Here is a 25,106-nt window from a genome sequence, read left to right as displayed (position 1 = left end):
CCAGCTTCTTTGAGATCTTGTTGATTAAGGCACTCATTCATTTACAAAAATGGTTTTATTGACGGCTTAAGTTAGACATTTAAATATTGTCCACATATCTTCGGCATAGGTTTTTGTGAGGTTCAAAGTTAGTTAGCCTAGTGAAATTAATTGTGCAGCCAACCATGTGCCAGCTGCATCAATCCTTCCAATACTGAATACAATGTTGACTCTTCATAATGGCATCTTCACAAGCGATGTTAAACACATTAATATTGTCCTCAATATGGTTAGATAGTCAATTACGTAAAATGTACTTAAATCAGTGGCTCTCGTACAACTGGCAGGGTGAGGTCAAATGATAGACTTGCAACTCGTGACTTCAAGGCATAATATTGTAAATAGAAATGGTTCTCTCTGTGCCAAGCTTGTGTCAGTGCAGCTCCGAGTCCTTCCATGGAGAGGATGGTTGGCTGTCACTTATAGGTCCACGCCACCATGCAGTGTTGGTCAGCTTAACGCCTCTCATATTTGTCAGGGTAGAAGCAGTGCAAAAAAATGGAAGTGTAAAATGTCATGTAGAAGGTGAAGTGCTGTGGGGTGGTGGTGAGATGTCCCAGACTCCAAGGGCAAAACTAGGGTCCCAAGCCTGGACCCAGAGCCTCTTCCTCAGGAGCAGGCGGTCTCTGTCCCCTCCCACACCCAGTCAGGGATGGGGGGGCCAAACTCACCTTCCCCCTGGACTCCCCAGTAGGAACCTTAACATGAGGAGAGATGTATTGTAATGAAAACCAGAGGAAAACTTCCATTGATACATGGAGAGAAATTCAAGGCCTGTTTTCTTAATCATGTTAGGCTTTCGTGTCATATTGGACTTCCTGCCTATGTTAGAAATGGAACAGGATTCACCAATGTTACATCATCAACAGATTGACCCTATCCCTTATAGTTGTGAGAATGTTTGAGAAAATCTGATGCCTCACCATTCATTCCGTGCCACCACTGCCTCGCTCCTCACCATCCTCTTGAGGTCGTCCAAGGGGGCAGCCAGGGCGCGCAGCACCCTCGCACGGAAGGGCATGATCTGCCAGAGGAAGGGTGGATTTGTTTATGACCAGAGTTCATATGAATCGGTTGTTATAGCCAATCGCAAACACTTGTTAAAGTCCCATCTGTGTGGCCAGTCAGGTTGTTCTGTGCAGTGCAGGCCAGAGTCTTACCTCATGTTCTGGAAAGCGGGAGAGGGCATGGATACAGCGCAGAGAGGCTATCCGCACTTTCTGTGAGGAAGAGGAGAGAAAGACCTCAGACAGACAAAAAATTAAAACATTTCTTCATGAATGAAGATAAGTGTTTTGGCACTGTGTATGGGGAACGGGGACGATGGTACTCAAGGTCACCTTGGTCATGTTGCAGCTACAATACTGAGTAGTCCAGATTTCAGTTGCACTCTGGGGCTTATGATATTAATTACATTTCAGGTTAAAGACTGCACTGGTACAGTTGAGCAGCATTTAACTTGCAGATGTATTGTGGGTTATAGTGATAGTGGGTTCGATTCCCGGGACCACCCATATGTAAAATGTATGCACACATGACTGTACGTCGCTTTGGATAAGAGTGTCTACTATATGGCATATTATTATATTATTGAACGCTCGCAGGGACACTGCTGAATCATCAATCTCTGGCACATTAAGAATGAGATACAAGGTCTGTGGGACAAGATGCCCAACTATTGTCACAGATCTCTGCTTGATGCTCACATTTTTTGACTCCTATCTATTTAGCTTTCTCAAATACAAATGTCCTACTGGCATATGTCATGTTTATAATGGTAGTGTGTGTGTTTGTCTGCCTGCTGTTGGTTGGCAGTATGTCATAACATACACTATATATACAAAAGTATGTGGACACCCCTTCAAATTAGTGGATTCGGTTATGTCAGCCACAACCGTTGCTGACAGCTGTATAAAATTGAGCACACAGCCATGCAATCTCTATAGTGAAACATTGGCAGTAGAATGGCCTTACTGAAGAGCTCAGTAACTTTCAACGTGGCACCGTCATAGGATGCCACCTTTCCAACAAGTAAGTTGGTCAAATTTCTTCCCTGCTAGAGCTGCCCCGGTCAACTGTAAGTGCTGTTATTGTGAAGTGGAAACATCTAGGAGCAACAATGGCTCAGCCATGAAGTGGTAGGCCACACAAGCTCACAGAACGGGACCGCAGAGTGCTGAAGCGCGTAAAGATATTCTGTCCTCGGTTGCAACACTCACTACCGAGTTCCAAACTGCCTCTGGAAGCAACATCAGCACAAGAACAGTTAGTCGGGAGCTTCATGAAATGGGTTTCCATGGCCGAGCAGCCGCTCACAAGCCTAAGATCACCATGCACAATGCCAAGCGTCGGCTGGCGTGGTGTAAAGCTTTCCGCCATTGGACTCTGGAACAGTGGAAACGCGTTCTCTGGAGTTATGAATCCCGCTTCACCATCTGGCAGTCTGACGGACAAATCTGGGTTTGGCGGATGCCAGGAGAATGCTACCTGCCCCAATGCATAGTGCCAACTGTAAAGTTTGGTGGATGAGGAATAATGGTCTGGGGCAGTTTGTCATGGTTCGGGCTAGGCCCCTTAGTTTCAGTGAAGGGAAATCATAACACTACAGCATACAATGACATTCTAGACGATTCTGTGCTTCCAACTTTGTGGCAACAGTTTGTGGAAGGCCCTTTCCTAATTCAGCATGACAATGCCCCCGTGCACAAAGCAAGGTCCATACAGAAATGGTTTGTCGAGATCGGTGTGGAAGAACACCTCTGGGATGAATTGGAACTCCGACTGCGAGCCAGGCCTAATCACCCCAACATCAACGCCTGACCTCACTAATGCTCTTGTGGCTGAATGGAAGCAAGTACCTGCAGAAATGTTCCACCATCTAGTGGAAAGCCTTCCCAGAAGAGTGGAGGCTGTTATAGCAGCAAAGGGGGGGTACCAACTCCATATTAATGCCCATGATTTTGGAATGAGATGTTCGGCGAGCAGGTGTCCACATACTTTGTGTCACGTAGTGTATGATACGTACCATAGCAGGGCTAGTGGTGAGGGTGAGGGTACGTCCCACTAGCGCCTCCAGCTGAGTGATGAGGGCTGAGGGGGGGTCCATGAGGACAGGTTGCAGGCAGGACAGGGTGGACAGCTGCACCCCTTGGTCTGGACAGGACAGGGCCTCTAGCAGGAGGGGCAGGAGCTGACCAAACAGTGGAGAATATGAAGGGAGGACATCACCACAAGATATCCTTAAGATACAGTGCCTTCGGAAAGTATTCACACCCCTTGACTTTTTCTACATTTTGTTGTGTTCTAAAGTGGGACTAAAATGGATTTAAGTCATGTTTTTGTCAATTATGTATTTATTTTTTACCCATCTACCAATAGGTGCCCTTCTTTGTGAGGCATTGGAAAACCTCCCTGGTCTTTATTTATTTATTTAATTTAACCTTTAACTAGGCAAGTCAGTTAAGAACAAATTCTTATTTACAATGACGGCCTACCAAAAGGCCTCCTGCGGGGACGGGGGCTGGGATTAAAAATAAAAACATAGGACAAAACACACACCACGACAAGAGAGACACCACTACATAAAGAGAGACCTAAAACAACAATATAGCATGGCAGCAACACATAACACAGCATGGTAGCAATACGACATGGGGCGGCAGGTAGCTTAGTGGTTAAGAGCGTTGTGCCAGTAACCGAAAGGTCACTGGTTCTAATCCCTGAGCCGACTAGGTGAAAAATCTGTCTGTGCCCTTGAGCAAGGCACTTAACCCTAATTGCTCCGGTAAGTCGCTCTGGATAAGAGCGTCTGCTAAATGACTAATTATTATTATTATTATAACAACATGGCAGCAGCAAAAAACAGGGTACAAACATTATTGGGCACAGACAACAGCACTAATGGCAAGAAGGTAGAGACAACAATACATCACGCGAAGCAGCCACAACTGTCAGTAAGAGTGTCCATGATTGAGTCCTTGAATGAAGAGATGGAGATAAAACTGTCCAGTTTGAGTGTTTTTTGCAGCTCGTTCCAGTCGCTAGCTGCAGCGAACTGAAAAGAGGAGCGACCCAGGGATGTGCTTTGGGGACCTTTAACAGAATGGCCTAAGAGGGTTTTATAAATGAGCATAAACCATTGGGTCTTGCGACGGGTATACAGAGATGACCAGTTTACAGAGGAGTATAGAGTGCAGTGATGTGTCCTATAAGGAACATTGGTGGCAAATCTGATGGCCGAATGATAAAGAACATCTAGCCGCTCGAGAGCACTCTTACCTGCCGATCTATAAATTACGTCTCTGTAATCTAGGATGGTCATCTGAATCAGGGTTAGTTTGGCAGCTGGGGTGAAAGAGGAATGATTACGATAGAGGAAACCAAGTCTAGATTTAACCTTAGCCTGCAGCTTTGATATGTGCTGAGAGAAGGACAGTGTACCGTCTAGCCATACTCCCAAGTTCTTGTATGAGGTGACTACCTCAAGCTCTAAACCCTCAGAGGTAGTAATCACACCAGTTGGGAGAGGGGCATTCTTCTTACCAAACCACATGACCTTTGTTTTGGAGGTGTTCAGAACAAGGTTAAGGGCAGAGAAAGCTTGTTGGACACTAAGAAAGCTTTGATGTAGAGCATTTAACACAAAATCCAGGGAAGGGCCAGCTGAGTATAAGACTGTATCATCTGCATATAAATGGATGAGAGAGCTTCCTACTGCCTGAGCTATGTTGTTGATGTAAATTGAGAAGAGCGTGGGGCCTAGGATCGAGCCTTGGGGTACTGCCTTGGTGACAGGCAGTGGCTGAGACAGCAGATGTTCTGACTTTATACACTGCATTCTTTGAGAGAGGTAGTTAAGCAAACCAGGCCAAAGACCCCTCAGAGACACCAATACTCCTTAACCGGCCCACAAGAATGGAATGGTCTACAGTATCAAAGCTTTGGCCAAGTCAATAAAAATAGCAGCGCCACATTGCTTAGAATCAACGGCAATGGTGACATCATTTAGGACCTTTAAGGTTGCAGTGACACATCCATAACCTGAGCGGAAACCAGATTGCATACCAGAGAGAATACTATAGACATCAAGAAAGCCAGTCAGTTGATTATTGACTTTGTGGTTAAATCTGTGTTGGAAATGCACTGCTCGACTGAGGGACCTTACAGATAATTGTATGTGTGGGTTACAGAGATGGGGTAGTCATTAAAAAATCATGTTAACCCATATTGTTGCACACAGAGTCCATGCAACTTATTATGGGAGTTGTTAAGCAAATCTTTATTTCTGAACGTATGGCTTGCCATAACAAAGGGGTTGAATTCTTATTGACGGCAGAGATTTCAGCTTTAATTTTTTAAAATAAATTAGTAAACAATTCTACTAACAAAATTCCACTTTGACATTATGGGGTGTAGATCAGTGACACAAATCTAAATGTAATCCAGTTTAAATTCAGGCTGTAACACAACAAAATGTGGAAAAAGTCAAGGGGTGTGAATACTTTCTGAAGGCACTGTAACAGTACTATAGTGGGATATAATGCTCAACACAGAAGTATAAAATAAGAATTATAAACTGGGTGGTTCGAGCCCTGAATGCTGATTGGCTGAAAGCCGTGGTATATCAGACATTATAAACTGGGTGGTTTGAGCCCTGAATGCTGATTGGCTGAAAGCCATGGTATATCAGACCGTATACCACGGGTATGACAAAACATTAATTTTTACTGTTCTAATTACGTTGGTAACCAGTTTATAATAGCAATAAGGCACCTCGGGGGTTTGCGGTATATGGCCAATATACCACGGCTAAGGGCTGTATCCAGGCACTTTACGTTGCGTCGTGCCTAAGAGAACAGCCCTTAGCCGTGGTATATTGGCCATATTCCACACCCCTTTCAGATATGTGTTTTACATTTCAGATTTAAAGAACATATTAATGGAAGAAATACATATTTCCTAGCTGTTCCTGTTTTTGCTCCCGTCTGGCACTTATCTATACGGTTTCACTGGTCCTCTCTACTTACCGCTGGTAGCTCAGTGAGCTGGACCTGTCTGGGTAGGTGGTTCACTATGTGAGACAGTGCCTTCAGGTAGCCAGACTTCTTCTCTGCAGAGGTAGAGAAGGAAGGGAAAGTTAAGAATTGGTACAATGAACAGGACTCTCACAAACTGGTTAACAAGTTTCACCATGGGGCCTGTATCTGTGGTGCATTGAGAATGTGTCCCTCTTCAGTACCTTGGGCTGCGGAATTGAAGCCCTGGACCAGCTTGGCCGAGTTCTCGGCGAAGAAGCGCTGGCGGTACATGATGCGTACGTCGGCGTGGCAACCGCGGTTGAGGACGTCCGGCGAGTCGCTCATCAAGAGAGAGAATCCATCGGCCGCTAACGAACCCAGCTCTGAGTCACTGAGCAGGGAGAAGAGCTGAAACAGACATAGGATTATTGCTGTGTGTGTTTTGATTGGTTACTGAGGTAGATATGTTTCTAGGGGAGAAGAGAGACAGAACAATTAACAAACCACAGACTGTCTGTGTGCCTGTGTGTCCGAGGACAAAGAGGACTCCTGTCCTTTACCTTGTCAGTCAGGGCTGTGGACAGAGGGTGGTAGCGGAGAAGGAGAGCCTTGGCCACCTAAAGACAAGAAAGCCATTCACAACTTTATGAATGAATGGACAGAACACCACAACAATGTACAATAGGCAAGTCACCATTCACCCTAAAGGGGAGGGGGTCGTAGGAGATCCCTAGTCTAGACACAGGGGGGTTGTAGTGTGGGGAGTTCGGTAGGCTAAGTATGGGCTAAGGGGAATAGGGAAATAATAGAAACTAGTGTGAATGGATAAAATACTGCCATGTGAGTAGCAATGTAAACAGGGTCTAACCCAGAGCAGCAGAGTGAACGCCTGCGTTCGGACCGAGGAGGACGCACATTCTAGCTCAGTGGAGATCCTCTTTAACATTCTGTCTATCAGAGAGTCCAGGGCTTCTCCTGTAGACACACACAAGATTAATATACCATCTCACCAACATTCATTTGACCAATTCTCATTCAGATAAAAGGACAGGACTGGAGGACTCACCTGCAGGCCTCTTGTTGACCAGCCCAGCGTAGCACTTGGCGGCTGAGGTGTAGGAAAGGGGATGGTCACAGGTACAGCTCAACTCCTCTAGTTCCAACAGTAGCCTATCCATCTGTGGAACCTCCACCTGTCCAGGACACACGGTCAGTCAGTCTATGATAACAGGCTTAATTAAGCCATTAAATGTCAGGATATCTTAACAAGAATGCAACATACGAGTATCCAGTTTAACGCAACAAACGGGTATCCATTGTATGAACATTTTAACGGTACAAACACGGTTACAAAGACGTCATTTTGAGGCCTTGTGATGAGTAGCCGAGACGTAGGGCGTTCTTACACTCCGTGGCAGCGAGCACACACAGCCCATGAGCAGACACACCAGCTGGGACTGGCTCCAGGAGTCACCTGCCTGCTTCTGGAGGACAAGGTCAAAGGACAATGTCACTCAACACATTCAGCATCACAGATACAACGCTCTATTTATTCCCAGTATGCATCCTGTCCCTTGAGCGTCCTCAGTAGTAGGTATAAGTGTGTTTTGATAAAGGAGATGGCTCAGTGATAGCTGGATGTCTTTAGCATTGAACTCTGACCTTGAGGAGCTGGATCTGGGAGGGAAAGGCATTCTCTGGCAGGAAGGACACATCACCGTCCAGGAAGAGGGACACCGCCCGTGAGGCTGTTTGGCCAGCCAGTCTGGTGACAGTGCAGTGGTTAGTAGGGTTGAAAAATTCCGGGAAGTTTCCATAAATTCCCTGGTTTTCCAGAAATCCTGGTTGGAAAGTTCCTGGAATTTTACAACTCTAGCGGTTAGCACCAAGCCAACATATTTACATATAACATAATGCATGTGCTGTCATCAATTATGTATGTATGTGTGTCTCTCGTCTGACTGGGTGGCTGGCTCTCAGTGATGCCAACTCACTGGGACTGTAGTCGGGCACAGGTGGTGCTGATGACAGGTACCATGACTGATAGGACAGACTCCTCCATTAAGGGACTCTGATGGTCTGAGGACCCTTCACATACGAAACGGAGCAGAAAAAAACGTCATTCAAAAAGAGTACTTTATCTAGACCTATCCGACATGAGGATGTGGAGGAGTTTTGCCTTTAGTTTGCATAGGTTTACCATAACACACAAACTCATTCTCAGAACAGCTCTCCATTGAACCAGGATTCCTTATCTCAAGGGACTTCCTGGTTCAATAAAGGTTACATTAACATTACAATGTGTTGCACAGGCTTGACGGCATTAGTTGGTTAGAATATTCTCACCCTGCAAAGCTGCCTGCAAGGCCAGTCCGAGCAGGCGCGGAATTATGATGTCATGGAAGACGCGGCCGGTCTCTTCAGTGTCCTGGGCATGCTCTGCTATCCTCTGCAGACTGTGGCACACAGAGATCACCTCCTCCAATGAGAACGAGCCAGTGCCTGTTTGGAGCCAGATTACATCTTCATTGTCATCATCATCAGAGTCTACTTATACAAAAGGGGCAATATGCAGAAATCACTCCGCCATTTCCTGGTTGCTTGAATTCTAATAATTCAAGCAATGTGTAGTGTAGAGAACCATTGTACCATCTAAACTGCTGGGAATATATATTTTCAATAACCACAAAAATCGTAATTTCAGCTGTTTGAATCTAGTGTACAAAAACGAAAGTTAAAGACAAAAACGAAACTTAAGAACGGGAAGCACAGAAATAGTGCACATAGAACAGATCTGCCGCTTCTTAGACTTGCTTTCAATGAGAATAACATATCTATAACTCACATTTCTATGTGAATTTGGTCAGGTCGCCCAACAAGTTACATATTGACGCTTTAACATAGAGCGATAGGGGAGTTTACCTATACAATGAAAGACAGATATTTAGAAGGGTCTACCTATACAGAGACAGAAGAGTCTGTGGTAGTGACACATACCAGTGTGTGAGGTGGTGAGGACCTGTAGCAGGACAGGTGTGCTCTCCTGAACCACACTGGGCCGGGACGACACCGCAGCCAGCGCCGTCAAACACCGCTGACGCACGGCCTGCTGGGAATGTTCCTGGGACGGCATGGCGCTATCACCTTGTGCCATGGATTCTGGGAACAGGCGAGGAAAGGGTTCAGTAACCCTCCTCTGGTTAGAATGATGTCATTGAAGAAACGTAATGATAGAGAAGACCTTTGTTTACATTATTTAGTTTTGACCTTTGACCCTAACCCACCTGAGAAGATCTCTCCCTTCAGCCGTGGAACCATCTTAGAGATGAAGGCTGCAGGGTGCAGACGAGCCAGAGCCCCTGCACACTCAACCACAGCCAGGCTGGACAGACAGAGAGAAGGACCAAACCCTTGTGTTAATTGATTGATTAGGTACCACAGGTTGTGTTTACACAGGCAGCCCAATTCTGATGTGTTTTCTTTCCCACTAACTGGTCTTTTGACCAATCACATCAGATCTTTTCACATCAGATCCTTTTCAGAGCTTATCTGATTGGTCAAAATACCAACTGGTGAAAAAAAGATCATAAGTGGGCTGCCTGTGTAAATGTGGCCACAAACTTCTGATTGCCCTCCCAGAACAACTGAAAACAGGTACTAACCTGACTTTAGCATCTTCCTCCTCCAGGATGAGCCTGGTGAGGTGGTCAACGGCCAGCTCCACATCTGACCCTAACAGCAGGACTAGGAGAGAGGTGGTAGAGGTCAACCTACACGTCTCAGCATAGTAAGGGGAGATGTAGCACAAACTGAATGGCCAATGAAATGTATTCTCTACCCCACAATAACAGGATAGCACAAGCTGAACAGCATGTGGACAAAAACTTCAATTCAATCCTGTGTAGCAGTGAGATGAGCTCAAAAGGTCTCAAATGTGTATAGCGTGGTCAGGTATATGCTAAAGAGGTCAGGAGTCTCACCTGTCTGTTGGCTCAGGGCAGTGAGCACACGCAGTGATGTGATCTGGAGGCCAGCACTGCTCTCAGACAGAGCAGAGAACACTATACTGCATAGGGACTGCCTGAAGTCCAACAGAACACTCTCATCTGGCGGGAGGAGAGAGAAGGAAGGAGGGAGTAATGGAGAGGGGGAGACAGACACAAAGACAGTAGGGGAAGGAGAGAGGGAGGAAGAGAGAAAAGGGAGAGAGAGAGGGGTGTGAGAGTGAAAGTGTGACAGGTGGGAAAAGGTTAATAGATCAATTCACATCGCCACATATCACACAAACCAGGAGGGAAATAGCTGAGTATAACAGGAGATGTGAAATAACTATTTCATGAGAGACTGAGTTATTGTACAGTAGAAATGGCTGGATATTCTCATCATTCCTAAAGCATGATTTGTGATTAAAACTGGTATTATTATGCTTGGGCAAGTTCTAACGGCGTTCCGCTTCAAATACTCTTTCAAATGGAGCCCTGAAATCAAGCATCGTAAATCACTTGTTTAGCTGCAGAGGCAGAAAATGTTGGATGAAATGAAAGGAGGAACAGGGGACATTAAACCTCTAAAAGTCTAAGCTGTTGGGGGGGGGGGAGACATATTTAACCCACAAAACTACCTCCATACTTCCATTTGTTTGTATGGGTTACCTTCAGACGAGTCCTGTGACACTTGTGGATGTCGTAAAGCAAAAGGCAGAAAACCATAGTGTTTGTGCGAGTCCCCCCTTTCCATAATGGGGTCATACAAAAGGCCATAAGTTACAGACAGAAATGTGCACATCAGCGTTACTGACTTTAGACGAGTCCCGTGTCGTGGGGCTCGTAGAGAAAAACAGAGAACACCATCGTCACATACGTTTTCATGGGCTAACAAACACCGCTGTAGCTCGGCCACCTTCCACCGCAGATACGGAAGGCCGACATCGGCGGATGCGGTGGATTGAGACGCAGCCCATGCAAAAAAATGGATAACTGAAGGATTTTGATGGGGATTTTTTTTTTAATGTTACTTAGATTGACGTACGGGTGCGTCAATAGACTCTTAACGAACGCGGCAAAGAGTGGGACAGTAATGAACGTTACACTTACCCTCCTCAGATGACTTCACAGGCTGGACGAAGCCATGTAACACCTCCAGTAGGGTGCGCCGCTGAGCACACTACACAGGGGAGGACACAGACAGATATGAACGATTTCACTGATAACATCATGCGCCCGTAGGAACCAAGATAGAACCAAGATACTTATAACAGGCTGGGCTGTTTACATATCCTGTGGCAGTATTGGGTCAACAAAAGGCCATAACTTACAATGCAATAACACTGTGGTTTTGACTGAGGGAAACCAGCAAAACGCACGGACAGTAAGAAAGCTGCCTTGCGGAACTGACTCAAATCATTACCAACAGTCAAGAATGTGAGACGAGCGTCAACACTGACGGTAATGGAGCGACTGGCTGGTGTGACTCACTTGTGTTCGGCTGTTGTACTGTTCTATGAGGGACGGCATGACGGCGGCTGCAACTCTGTGGCTCGCCCTGTAGGAGGCGGTAGAGGTGGCCTGCAGCAGCTTGGCACTGGGCCACACCAGCTTTAGATCCGGCTCACACAGGTGGTGCTGACAGTCTATAAAAAACACAGCCCAATGGGTTGGCACATTAGCGATGGTGTGTGTGTATCAGGACACTGTGCTGGATTATATGAAGTGTGTATACCTAAATCTCTCTGGATGTAAATAATGCGTGGTTGAAGGTGGAAGGTCGTGAGTAAGCATCGAGTGCAGACAGGTAGCAATGAGCCAGAGATGTATTGGCTATCGCTCGCTATCAACTGTAGCCAAGCTGCCTCTGTGGAGGTGTCATCGCCACCTATCTCTCTCATCTCCCCCCCACCTCTCTCTCTCGCTCCTCCCCCCACCTCTCTCTCTCTCCTCCCCCCACCTCTCTCTCTCTCACTCCTCCCCCCACCTCTCTCTCTCTCTCACTCCTCCCCCCACCTCTCTCTCTCTCACTCACTCCTCCCCCCACCTCTCTCTCTCTCTCTCTCGCTCCTCCCCCCACCTCTCTCTCTCTCTCGCTCCTCCCCCCACCTCTCTCTCTCTTGCTCGCTCCTCCCCCACCTCTCTCTCTCTCTTGCTCCTCCCCCCACCTCTCTCTCTCTCTCCTCCTCCCACCTCTCTCTCTTGCTCCTCCCCCCCCACCTCTCTCTCTTGCTCCTCCCCCCACCTCTCTCTCTTGCTCCTCCCCCCACCTCTCTCTCTCTCGCTCGCTCCTCCCCCCACCTCTCTCTCTCTCTCGCTCACTCCTCCCCCCACCTCTCTCTCTCTCTCTCTCTCTCTCTCTCTCTCTCTCTCCTCCCCCCACCTCTCTCTCTCTCTCTCGCTCCTCCCCCCACCTCTCTCTCTCGCTCCTCCCCCCACCTCTCTCTCTCGCTCCTCCCCCACCTCTCTCTCTCATCTCCCCCACCATTCTCTCGCTCTCATCTCCCACCTCTCTCTTTCTCTCTCTCCACCTCTCTCCCCGCCACCGCTCTCATCTCCCCCCACCGCTCTCTCTAACGCTCTCCCCCCCATCTCCCCCCAACCTCTCTCACCTCCCCCCAACCTCTCTCTCTCTCCTACTGTGGTAAGCCCTGAGGGGAAAAATTGCCAAGTCCGTCTCCCTCTCACACATTTCCAAACACACTGACCCCACACACCGCTACACAATAACAGAATAGACAAACACCTTCGACATTAGTTATCTCCCGTTCCCAGAACCAGATCTATTTGAGGGGTTACCTTTGAGGACCAGGTCCAGGAAGACATTGAGGGAGTCTTCAGAGTCAGAGTTGAGGACGGAGCGGGAGAGGCAGGCTGTCAGGGCACCGAGGGCAGCAAGACCAGCGGACTCCACCCTCTCACTGGCTGTCTGAAACACCTGCACAGGGATGGAGGGAGGGAGGTCAATCAAACTCTCCCTTCAGACTATCAAGATGCCTCATGTACTGTTCGAGACACTTTTACACAATTCTAATAGTCATTTTCGATGTTGCCAGCCCCTCAGGTTCCATTGAAACGTACCTCCCTGCGCAGCGAGGCCCAAAGGCCTGGTAGGAATTCGGCTAGCTCTTTATGTTCATACACAGAAGCACAGGCTGTCTGCAACATGAGGATGAAATACAGCCCATTAAGACATGAATGCCATTTACTGTACATATAAACCATAAAGGTGACCTAAGATGACCAACGTGGTCTTACCAGGGTCTGCAGAGAGTCCACCTTGGCACTCTGCACATCTGAGTCCAGCTTCTCAATGATCAGCGGCAGCAGGAACTGTTGAAGCGAGACAATCAACAAATCATGACTACACGCACCCAAACTCTTTCACTTTCTGTCTCTCACAAACATACAACCATACACAAAGACTATATCTGATGTCCTTTAATGTTCTATAAAGGCTATGCATTGTGTAGTCTCGCTTGCCAGACACGACAGATGTGGGAAGAGACTATGCATTGTGTATAGTGTGCAGTACAGTACATCTTCCCCACCTCTGCAAAGCGTGGTGTTCCAGTGAGCACGGCCCTCAGGGCCAGGATCAGCTCTTCCTGGGTGATGCCATGGGGGTCATTGGGCGGCTAGGTGGGGACACACACAGAGACAGTCATGGATGTCAACCATTTCAAATCACAAAAAACTGTAATAACACAAGCTGTCTGTCAAAGTGTTCTGACTCGGGGCTTAACCATTTCCTATATTCCTCTGCCAGATGGTGGTCAGTGTCACATGGCTCAGGTATCAGAGCACACAGGACAGAGAGTCACATACGCATTGCCTCCTGCGTAGGTTCATCTGGCTGGTCTAAGTCCACAGCAGCTGCACAAACAAACACTTACAGGGCTGAAGTCTATGGGGAAATAGCAGGATGTAACTTCAAACAGCTCCTCTGTGAATTTACCTGAATAAAGAAACACAGACAGGATATTACCGTCTCCGGATTGAGGAATCATTAAATAATACATGATAATAATGCATGTACTAAATCTCAACCCAACTACTGGAATGCATAAAACAGGGCTTAAACCTGTCCTCGGTGTGTGTGTGTGCAGGGCTCCAGATTAACTCTTTCCACTGGTACAACTAACATTTTCAGTTGTTGGCACCAGCCCACCAAAATGTTGTTGCGGCTTGGGCTGTGGAGGTCACGAAATTTCGTCAGCCAGTGATTGTCAAGCTAATAACTGTCGGTCTCATGGTAATTGACCGTTAATTAACATAAAAACATTTAGCATCTCCTGGCTTCCACATATAACCTACAAGCCACTGATGCAGACCTTTGGAACATCTACATTTAAAAAAGTCTAATAAATCCATGTAATATAGCCTACACCTTCACAATAAATCTATTATTTATTTTAGACAGGTCTAAATAAGCATGATATGAAGAAAATGTAGTCTATTTCAGAAGAACAGAATAGCATATTCTGAGTTGTCCTTATGTTAGGTCCTGATCTGGCTATGCAAATGGCTGTGGGCTACACTAGTTCATTTAGCAGACAAGATTTGCTTAGAATTCCGTGGCATTGTTTTATAGTATGAAGAATACAATTGAACAAAGCTGAATAAAATAGAAAGGATATTTTCTACAAACGATCTGAGGGAGTGCGCACACGCGGCTATTCTGTATTGAGCGGTTAACAAAGAAATAGGTATTCCTATATGCTTAATTTAGAGTTATTAATGTAACTTTAGTTGTTCTACAAACGTTGGGCTATATGTTTTGATGATTTTAAAAATATCTTGAAAGGCATGAGCTCTGCTTTGTTTTTTTGCGCAGGCTGTACACACTACATCAGTCAATCATTCACAATTTGACAAGCACTTGACAATGCCTAGAATTTCACGGCGGCATCCCCTTTGTGTGGCCGTAATGCACCCTAAAAAAATCCATGCCTTTTGCGGCCAGTGGCGGTTGTGCGCTTCTCCCTAAGTGCTGCGCGCTCCATCACGTGATCGGGTCTTTCTCACAGGCTACAAGTGAGGACAGACTCATCAGGGACACAACTGCGCATGTCCTTATCCAATTCCGAGGAGCATATTGAAGATATTAGAAGAACTGTCCACATTTACTTTTCGTCAGCCAACAATATGAGTAGGCCTAATGAACAGCAAAAGCACTAGCCTATGTCAATCTACAATGGCGCCTGAGTGGATGGCTGCCGTTTTACGGGCTCCTAACCAACTGCGCTATTTTGTTAGTTTTTTTGCGTTGTTTGTAACTTATTTTGTATATAATGTTGCTGCTACCGTCTCTTATGACCGAAAATAGCTTCTGGATATCAGAATAGCGATTACTCACCTCGAACTGGACAAATAGTTCGAGGTGTCCGACACAAAGGATATACTGCTTTCTCGAGACCAGGCCCAAATCCCCGTAATTTGGGTGAAGAAAAGACGGAGAAAAAGGGGCCGGAGGTCGGGCTGCCTTCTGAGAATTCGTAGACGAGTGAGTGAACCTCCACTACCATCCGTACTATTAGCCAACGTGCAATCATTGGAAAATAAAATGGATGATCTACGATTAAGACTATCCTACCAACGGGACATTAAAAACTGTAATATCTTATGTTTCACCGAGTTGTGGCTGAACGACGACACGGATAATATAGAGCTGGCTGGGTTTTCCGTGCATCGGCAGGACAGAGCAGCTACGTCTGGTAAGACGAGGGGCGTGTGTCTATTTGTCAATAACAGCTGGTGTGCGATGTCTAATATTAAAAGAAGTCTTGAGGTAGAGTACCTCATGATAAGCTGTAGACCACACTATCTACCAAGAGAGTTCTCATCTATATTATTCGTAGCCGTCTGTTTACCGCCACAAACCGATACTGGCACTAAGACCGCACTCAACGAGCTGTATAAGGTTATAAGCAAACAAGAAAATGCTCATCCAGAAGCAACGCGCCAGAGGAATAAAAACTCTAGACTACCTTTACTCCACACAAAGCTCTCCCTCGCCTTCCATTTGGTAAATCTGACCATCATTTATCCTCCTGATTCCTGCTTACAAGCTAAAGCTAAAGCAGGAAGTACCAGTGACTCGCTGAATATGGAAGTGGTCAGATGACGCGGATGCTATGCTACAGGACTGTTTTTCTAGGACAGACTGGAATATGTTCCGGGATTCATCCAATGGCATTGAGGAGTATACCACCACAGTCACCAGCTTCATCAATAAGTGCATCGAGGTCATCCCCTCAGTGACCGTACGTACATATCCCAACCAGAACCGATGGATTACAGGCAACATCCGCACCGAACTAAAGGCTAGAGCTGCCACTTTCAAGGAGCGGGACACTAATCCAGACGCTTATAAGAAATCCCGCTACGCCCTCAGACAAACCATCAAGCAGGCAAAGCATCAATACAGGACTAAGATTGAATCCTACTACACCGGCTTTGATGCTCGTCGGATGTGGCAGGGCTTGCAAACTATTACGGACTACAAAGGGAAACCCAGCCGCGAGCTGCCCAGTGACGCGAGCCTACCAGACGAGCTAAATGCCTTTTATGCTCGCTTCGAGGCAAGCAACACTGAAGCATGCATGAGAGCACCAGCTGTTCTGGACGACTGTGTGATCACGTTTTCTGTAGCCGATGTGAGGAAGACCTTTAAACAGGTCAACATTCACAAAGCTGCGGGGCCAGACGGAATACCAGGACGAGTACTCAAAGCATGCGCGGACCAACTGGCAAGTGTCTTCACTGACATTTTCAACCTCTCCCTGACTGAGTCTGTAATATCTACATGTTTAAAGCAGACCACCATAGTCCCTGTGCCCAAGGAAGCGTAGGTAACCTGCCTAAATGATTACCACCCCGTAGCAGTCACGTCGGTAGCCATGAAGTGCTTTGAAAGGCTGGTCATGGCTCATATCAACACCATCATCCCGGAAACCCTAGACCAACTCCAATTCGCATACCGCCCCAACAGATCCACAGATGACAATCTCGATCACACTCCACACTGCCCTTTCCCACCTGGACAAAAGGTACACCTATGTGAGAATGCTGTTCATTGACTACAGCTCAGCGTTCAACACCATAGTGCCCACAAAGCTCATCACTAAGCTAAGGACCCTGGGACTAAACACCTCCCTCTGCAACTGGATCCTGGACTTCCTGATGGGCCACCCGCAGGTGGTAAGGGTAGGCAACAACACATCTGCCACTTTGATCCTCAACACTGGGGTCCCTCAGGGGTGCATACTTAGTCCCCTCCTGTACCTGTTCACCCACGACTGCGTGGCCAAACATGACTCCAACACCATCATTCCTTCCAGTTCTCTGCTGCAAATGACTGGAACGAACTGCAAAAATCTCTGAAGCTGGAGACATTTATCTCCCTCACTAACTTTAAGCATCAGTTGTCAGAGCAGCTTACCGATCACTGCACCTGTACACAGCCCATCTGTAATTAGCCCACCCAACTACCTCATCCCCATATTGTTATTTACATTGTTATTTATTTTGCTCATTTGCACCCCAGTATCTCTATTTTCACATCATCTTCTGCACATCTATCACTCCAGTGTTAATACTAAATTGTAATTATTTTGCACTATGGCCTATTTATTGCCTTACCTCCATAACTTACTACATTTGCACACACTGTATATAGATTTTCTACTGTGTTATTGACTGTACGTTTTGTTTATTCCATATGTAACTCTGTGTTGTTGTTGTTTTTAATCGCACTGCTTTGCTTTATCTTGGCCAGGTCGCAGTTGTAAATGAGAACTTGTTCTCAACTGGCTTACCTGGTTAAATAAAGGTTAAATGAAAAAAGTAATAAAAATACAAGTTTGCTGACGACAACAGTGGTAGGCCTGATCACCGACAACGATGAGACAGCCTATAGGGAGGAGGTCAGAGACCTGGCAGTGTGGTGCCAGGACTACAACCTCTCCCTCAATATGAGCAAGACAATGGAGCTGATCGTGGACTACAGGAAAATTGCGGACAGAACACGCCCCCATTAACATCAACAGGGCTGTAGTGGAGCGGGTCGAGAGTTTCAAGTTCCTTGGTGTCCACATCACCAACAAACTATCATGGTCCAAACACACCAAGACAGTCGTGAAGAGGGCACGACAACACCTTTCCCCCCTCAGGAGACTGAAAAGATTTGGTATGGGTCCCCAGATCCTCAAAAAGTTCTACAGCTGCACCATCAAGAGCATCCTGACCGGTTGCATCACCGCCTGGTATGGCAACTGCTCGGCATCTGACCGTAAGGCGCTACAGAGGGTAGTGCATACGGCCCAGTACATCACTGGGGCCAAGCTTCCTGCCATCCAGGACCTATATACTAGGCGGTGTCAGAGGAAGGCCCAAAGAATTGTCAATGACTCCAGTCACCCAAGTCATAGACTGTTCTCTCTGCTACCGCACGGCAAGCGGTACTGGAGCGCCAAGTCTAGGACCAAAAGGCTCCTTAACAGCTTCTACCCCCAAGCCATAAGACTGCTGAACAATTAATCAAATGATCACACAGACTATTTACATTGACCCCCACCCCTTGTTTTTACACTGCTGCTACTCGCTGTTTATTATCTATGCAGTCACTTTACCCCTACCTACATGTACAAATTACCTTGACTAACCTGTACCCCCGCACATTGACTTGGTACCGGTACCCCCTGTATATAGCCTCGTTATTGTTATTTGATTGTGTAAATTTTTTAAATTAATTAATTTAGTAAATATTTCCTTAACTCTATTTCTTGAACTTCATTGTTGGTTAAGGGCTTGTAAGTAAGCATTTCACGGTAAGGTCTACACCTGTTGTATTCGGCGCATGTGACAAAAAAATTGTGATTTGATTAGATCCCTCATAGTACAAAGGTCGACCTATTCTACTCTGTGCGAGAAATAACTATTCTAAACATCGTCTGGGACAGTTGTGGGATGCGATAGACCCCAAATTAATACAGCCACTAGCATCAAACAACCTTTTTTAAGCAATGAGGCTGACGCAACAGATCAGAACGTTTAGCTTAAAATGTTGATAAACTATTAGACTATTTCTTCACATTATAAGTGCAGCAATGCGCACATGGTAGTAGGCTATAAGCCCAAAGGTTCCATTAGCGGAAAACACCATTATCAAAAGTGACCGCAAATGCAATTATGCATGTAATGCTTTTATTATAAAGGTGCATTTTTATGGTTAAAATTATCTTCCCTAAACTTGAAACTCACGTGCTGCTTATGTATGTCAGTTAGGCTCTACACCCATTTACATTTTAGTCATTTAGCAGACGCTCTTATCCAGAGCGACTTACAGTTAGTGAGTGCATACATTTGTTTTTTTTTCATACTGGCCCCCTGTGGGAATCGAACCCACAACCCTGGCGTTGCAAGCGCCATGCTCTACCAACTGAGCTACACCCCTTGTAAAGCGGATTAATGTGCTTAATTTTAAGAAGTTATTTGCCCACTTTAGTTGTGATACAAACCTTATTAAACATATAGGCCTATGGGCTATGCTACATGAGGTGTGCAACTATGATTCGAAAAAGTCGCAAAAAAAGGCATTGTTTCTTATGCTGGGCATCATTCACAAGTGATAATATATAATTCACAAGTGATAGGCTAATATTGTCACCCATCAGACTATTCTTGATTTAATCTTGTCTTTACATATACTAAATAATATATGTGTGAAATTTGTTTTGATTTATTATGGACCAATATTATGCCCCTGTATCGAAACAGGGTTAGCGGGAAAAAATACATGTCATCTATGCATTTAAATAGCGAATGGAGGACGCTTTTCCACGTGGTTTATTTTCATGCCAGCCAGGTAGGCTATACTCCTGTTCTAAATATAAGCAATGTGCTTAATATTAGGAAAGTTGAGAAAATATATAGTAGGCCTAGCCTATAGAAAGCTGATCCTCCTATTTTTAGTAGAGGCCATCACTCTGTTTTCTCGCGCAATTGCATAGCCTATAGAAATGTTGCGCAACATGAGCTCTCATGATGTGTTCGATTAGATTTTCGAAAACATTTGCAATGATGTCAGAGTGATTCGAGGGACAATAGAGTGCTGAGTACCAGGCAGTTAGCAAGTTTGGTAGGCTACTAATGACCAGCAGCAGCATCAGAGCTTGGAGAAGCCTAATTACCGTGACTAAACGGTCACGTGCAATTTGACTGCCTTGTGGCGGTAATACGGTCACTGCAACAGCCCTAGTTGCGGCGTCACGCAATAGAAAAAAAACGCGCAATCATCTTATGAAATCATTCACAGTGCTACTGAGATGGTATGCTTCAAGACATACGTTTCATCTAACATGTCCAAGCAGAAATGCATGAACAATATGTTTTGATGTGCAACCTAAACCAGTGACTGTCATGAATTTTGTTCCATCTGGCTAGCTCTCAGGAGAGCTGTTCTCAATAATGACATGCAGGTTTTTCCATGCCTCTGCGCATCCTAATCTCTCTGCAATTTACAGATACACTTTCATTACCGGAGAACGAGACACTGGCAGTTTAAACAACAGGAGCAGCACTCGCGAGACTACACCAAGTTTTTTTTGTTGTCATTTAGCAGACGCTCTTATCCAGAGCGACTTACAGGAGCAATTAGGGTTAAGTGCCTTCCTTAAGGGCACATTGACAGATTTTTCACCTAGCCGGCTCGGGGATTAGAACCAGCAACCTTTCGGTTAGTGGCACAACGCTCTTACCCACTAAGCTACCTGCCGCCCCGGTAGTTCCGAAACGTGATTAGTCTCTGCCCATCTGTCACACACCACAGACTAAACCAGCAGAACCCAATGCTTCATTTCGAGCAACAGGACATGATAACAAAAAAAGTCAAGCGTTCATATCATGCCCTGACACCTTGTTGCTATTGTTACCTGACACCGTGTTGCTATTGTTACCTGACACTGTTGCTGTTGTTACCTGACACTGTTGCTGTTGTTACCTGACACTGTTGCTGTTGTTACCTGACACAGTGTTGCGTTTTGGTCACCTGTGTGCCGCACACTTTTAGAGGGAAAATGACAATGCCTCAAGAGGGCAATGGGTATTTTTTCCCTGCTTGTCATCATAGCACATTTTCCTAAGACACAGCTGATCAATTTCCTCAAGCAATGTCATTTCCCTGTTCCTTATTGAATACAACCTGCCTTTACCTCATTACTGAGGAAGCAACTGAATTAAGATGGATGTGTTACAAGTTCACTCAATGCCCAGTAAACCTGTGCAACACTGAAAAACATGACAACACAACTAAAAGGTACATAAAACACGTTTGTAAAGTTTGGAATAACAATGTTTGTGTGTGTGTTCTCACCCAGATCATAGCCTCCATGGAGGATTTTTCTAGCGATCTGGAAGGCCAGGAGAAGATTACGTGGGTCCCTCTCCCCATCCACTGACTGGACAAACCCAAAGACAAAGTCTGCACCCAGGCCCTTCAGCTCTACGGGATGGGAAAAGTGGGAAATCAATTTAACAACATGCAGATAAGCAACATACAGATCATGCCGATTATTTCAAAGCTATTCAGTCTCAATGTTGACCACTCTCGACAAGGATCTCTACAATCCGCTGATTTCTCCATGATAGCTACCACTCTACCTCAGTGATTTCTCCATGATAGCTACCACTCTACCTCAGTGATTTCTCCATGATAGCTACCACTCTACCTCAGTGATTTCTCCATGATAGCTACCACTCTACCTCAGTGATTTCTCCATGATAGCTACCACTCTACCTCAGTGATTTCTCCATGATAGCTACCACTCTACCTCAGTGATTTCTCCATGATAGCTACCACTCTACCTCAGTGATTTCTCCATGATAGCTACCACTCTACCTCAGTGATTTCTCCATGATAGCTACCACTCTACCTCAGTGATTTCTCCATGATAGCTACCACTCTACCTCAGTGATTTCTCCATGATAGCTACCACTCTACCTCAGTGATTTCTCCATGATAGCTACCACTCTACCTCAGTGATTTCTCCATGATAGCTACCACTCTACCTCAGTGATTTCTCCATGATAGCTACCACTCTACCTCAGTGATTTCTCCATGATAGCTACCACTCTACCTCAGTGATTTCTCCATGATAGCTACCACTCTACCTCAGTGATTTCTCCATGATAGCTACCACTCTACCTCAGTGATTTCTCCATGATAGCTACCACTCTACCTCAGTGATTTCTCCATGATAGCTACCACTCTACCTCAGTGATTTCTCCATGATAGCTACCACTCTACCTCAGTGATTTCTCCATGATAGCTACCACTCTACCTCAGTGATTTCTCCATGATAGCTACCACTCTACCTCAGCTCTTACCTGACTCTCTGGATTCCATAAACTGGATGAGAATGTTGTAAACACATGACCGCTCCGCCAGCATCAGGGACTGTAGTGACACAGAAAGCAGATAAACAGGGTGAGGGTGTTGCAGTATAATAAGCATATAGGCCCCCTCTGTATGCTAATTATTTAGGAGAGTTGACACTTGACAGGGCAGGTTGGATGTGCTCACCTGCACATGAACGTCCTGGAAGAGTGATTTCAGAATGGACACTGCAGACCCAGGCGGCAACACTGAACATTTTGTCTGAGAGGGTATTTCAAGATGTTGGTGTGGATTAGGCAAGATATACTGTATCTGTCTGTCAGTTCAATATTCGCATTTCTATCTAATATTCACGTCCAATTTAACATGCTAGAACATGACAGAGGCTACTAAGCTTGAGACTTACCAGCGCTTTCAACCCCTGTAAGACATGTGGTGTGATGACATAGTGGTCCTTCAGTCTGTTCTCATAAAACACTATAAGGACTTCCACTGAGGACAAAACACATAGGAGAAGATAATCAATATCCATGGACAGGCCATATAGCACCCACAAAGCAAACGACAAAGATGTCTTATAGGGTGGTTTACCTTCTCTCTCTGTAAGGTCTCCATGGCGCTCCTGTAGGACATTGGAGAGGAGCTGGACACCACGGGCTCGGGTCTGGGGTTGGGAGCTGGCCAGATGCAAGCTGCACAGAGACAAAGTGGTCAGCTTGTTAGTGGAGGCTGGAACTGCATGACATTTAAGTTGATGACATTGATGGCGAATGGGACAATAATGATGAATGTAACTTAAACATTACCCCAATGCTTCAACCAACTGTAGTATTGTAAACTGTCCAGCCTTGAGTCCTAATAAAAGGAAAATTCATTTATTTAGCCAGAGGAAAGTGGTCAATGAGTAGGATATATAATGCAGACACTTTTAAGGGCCGGGGAAGTAGGTCCAGAGTCTAATGTCAAAGACAGTACACTTCGTGCTTAATATGTTGTGAAAGACCCTTTTCACAGCAGGCTAGTTAGAAAGTTAGCAAGCAGCATGCAGGTTGTGGCCAAGAACATATGTTAATTCGCTTGACTTCAAAGATATTGATTGCCACTTTGTATACGTTGATAGCTACTGAACAGGCTGTTGTTGTCAGTTTTTGTAGCATGCAGTTAAACCAGTGTCGGGTTGAACACAGAAAGTAACGTTAAGAGTTTTGATGGCCTGCTGCTAGCTAGCATGCTAGCCAGATGTCATGCTGGGCCACCAGTCACGCGCGATTTCTGTATCTTTCATTGACGTTCATCTCAAAAACCATATCAGAGAGAAAGGTGGCTGAAATACGTTTTGCAGCTACCTGTTGCGGTGTCTGCGGCCTTGCTGTCCTGTTGTCCCGAAACGAATTCTTCTACCAAGCCCACTAGCAAAGCACTATCCGCAGCCATCATGAACAGCCTTGGTTCAACCAGTCAAACTGAAATGAGCATGCGTGGAAAGTTCTTGCGGTTACCCTGAGAACAGCGTCACAAAAAACGTAAAGGTGCAAATATTTTTTTGCAATGTATTAAAGCAAACATAATATGTTTGTTGTGCATGGCTATGTGCATATTCTAAAGAGAACTTTGTATGTTGGAAATGTTATATTTCTATTTATCATTTGACCAATCATCTGCAAAAAATATCAAGTTAGTTTCAGCATGGTTGAGGACTTTCATTACATTTTACATTTACATTTACGTCATTTAGCAGACGCTCTTATCCAGAGCGATTTACAAATTGGTGCATTCACCTTATAGCCAGTGGGATAACCACTTTACAATGTTTTTTTTCTTATTTTTTTTTTGTGGTGGGGGGGGGGGGGGGGGGGGGGGTAGAAGGATTACTTTATCCTATCCCAGGTATTCCTTAAAGAGGTGGGGTTTCAAGTGTCTCCGGAAGGTGGTGAGTGACTCCGCTGTCCTGGCGTCGTGAGGGAGCTTGTTCCACCATTGGGGTGCCAGAGCAGCGAACAGTTTTGACTGGGCTGAGCGGGAACTGTGCTTCCGCAGAGGTAGGGGGGCCAGCAGGCCAGAGGTGGATGAACGCAATGCCCTTGTTTGGGTGTAGGGACTGATCAGAGCCTGAAGGTACGGAGATGCCGTTCCCCTCACAGCTCCGTAGGCAAGCACCATGGTCTTGTAGCAGATGCGAGCTTCAACTGGAAGCCAGTGGAGTGTGCGGAGGAGCGGGGTGACGTGAGAGAACTTGGGAAGGTTGAACACCAGACGGGCTGCGGCATTCTGGATGAGTTGTAGGGGTTTAATGGCACAGGCAGGGAGCCCAGCCAACAGCGAGTTGCAGTAATCCAGACGGGAGATGACAAGTGCCTGGATTAGGACCTGTGCCGCTTCCTGTGTAAGGCAGGGTCGTACTCTCCGAAAGTTGTAGAGCATGAACTTACAGGATCGGGTCACCGCCTTGATGTTAGCGGAGAACGACAGGGTGTTGTCCAGGGTCACGCCAAGGCTCTTCACACTCTGGGAGGAGGACACAACGGAGTTGTCAACCGTGATGGCGAGATCATGGAACGGGCAGTCCTTCCCCGGGAGGAAGAGCAGCTCCGTCTTGCCAAGGTTCAGCTTGAGGTGGTGATCCGTCATCCACACTGATATGTCTGCCAGACATGCAGAGATGCGATTCGC

At 46.0% G+C, this 25,106-nt stretch overlaps 1 protein-coding gene across 3 annotated transcripts; it reads right to left on the bottom strand.

Moving 5' to 3' along the window:
* Positions 1-36: 36 nt before the first annotated feature.
* LOC311129851 (MMS19 nucleotide excision repair protein homolog) lies at positions 37-23,882 on the bottom strand. Of its 3 annotated transcripts, XM_084162351.1 has the most exons (31): positions 23,783-23,882; positions 23,243-23,291; positions 23,028-23,128; positions 22,843-22,928; positions 22,623-22,697; positions 22,427-22,496; positions 21,414-21,542; positions 13,936-13,997; positions 13,591-13,677; positions 13,298-13,372; positions 13,121-13,198; positions 12,839-12,977; positions 11,531-11,685; positions 11,150-11,219; positions 10,037-10,162; positions 9,719-9,800; positions 9,341-9,438; positions 9,054-9,215; positions 8,403-8,558; positions 8,051-8,144; positions 7,719-7,821; positions 7,463-7,540; positions 7,123-7,249; positions 6,925-7,031; positions 6,617-6,673; positions 6,278-6,464; positions 6,066-6,148; positions 3,065-3,229; positions 1,200-1,259; positions 963-1,063; positions 37-737 (listed from the first exon to the last, which is right to left on the bottom strand). In XM_084162351.1, the coding sequence occupies exons 1-31, from the start codon at positions 23,871-23,873 to the stop codon at positions 707-709; spliced, it is 3,084 nt and encodes a 1,027-aa protein (XP_084018477.1). In that variant the 5' UTR covers positions 23,874-23,882; the 3' UTR covers positions 37-706. The 3 variants fall into 3 exon arrangements, with proteins under 3 accessions (XP_084018477.1, XP_084018475.1, XP_084018476.1); XM_084162349.1 differs by having other exon boundaries at positions 22,843-23,128; positions 23,783-23,878; XM_084162350.1 differs by having other exon boundaries at positions 7,463-7,537; positions 22,843-23,128; positions 23,783-23,878.
* Between the last annotated feature and the right edge of the window lie 1,224 nt (positions 23,883-25,106).

The sequence above is a fragment of the Coregonus lavaretus genome, assembly GCF_964263955.1.
Source record: "Coregonus lavaretus genome assembly, chromosome: 1".
In the NCBI taxonomy this organism is placed as follows: domain Eukaryota; kingdom Metazoa; phylum Chordata; class Actinopteri; order Salmoniformes; family Salmonidae; genus Coregonus; species Coregonus lavaretus.
This window is presented reverse-complemented; position numbering and strand designations above follow the sequence as displayed.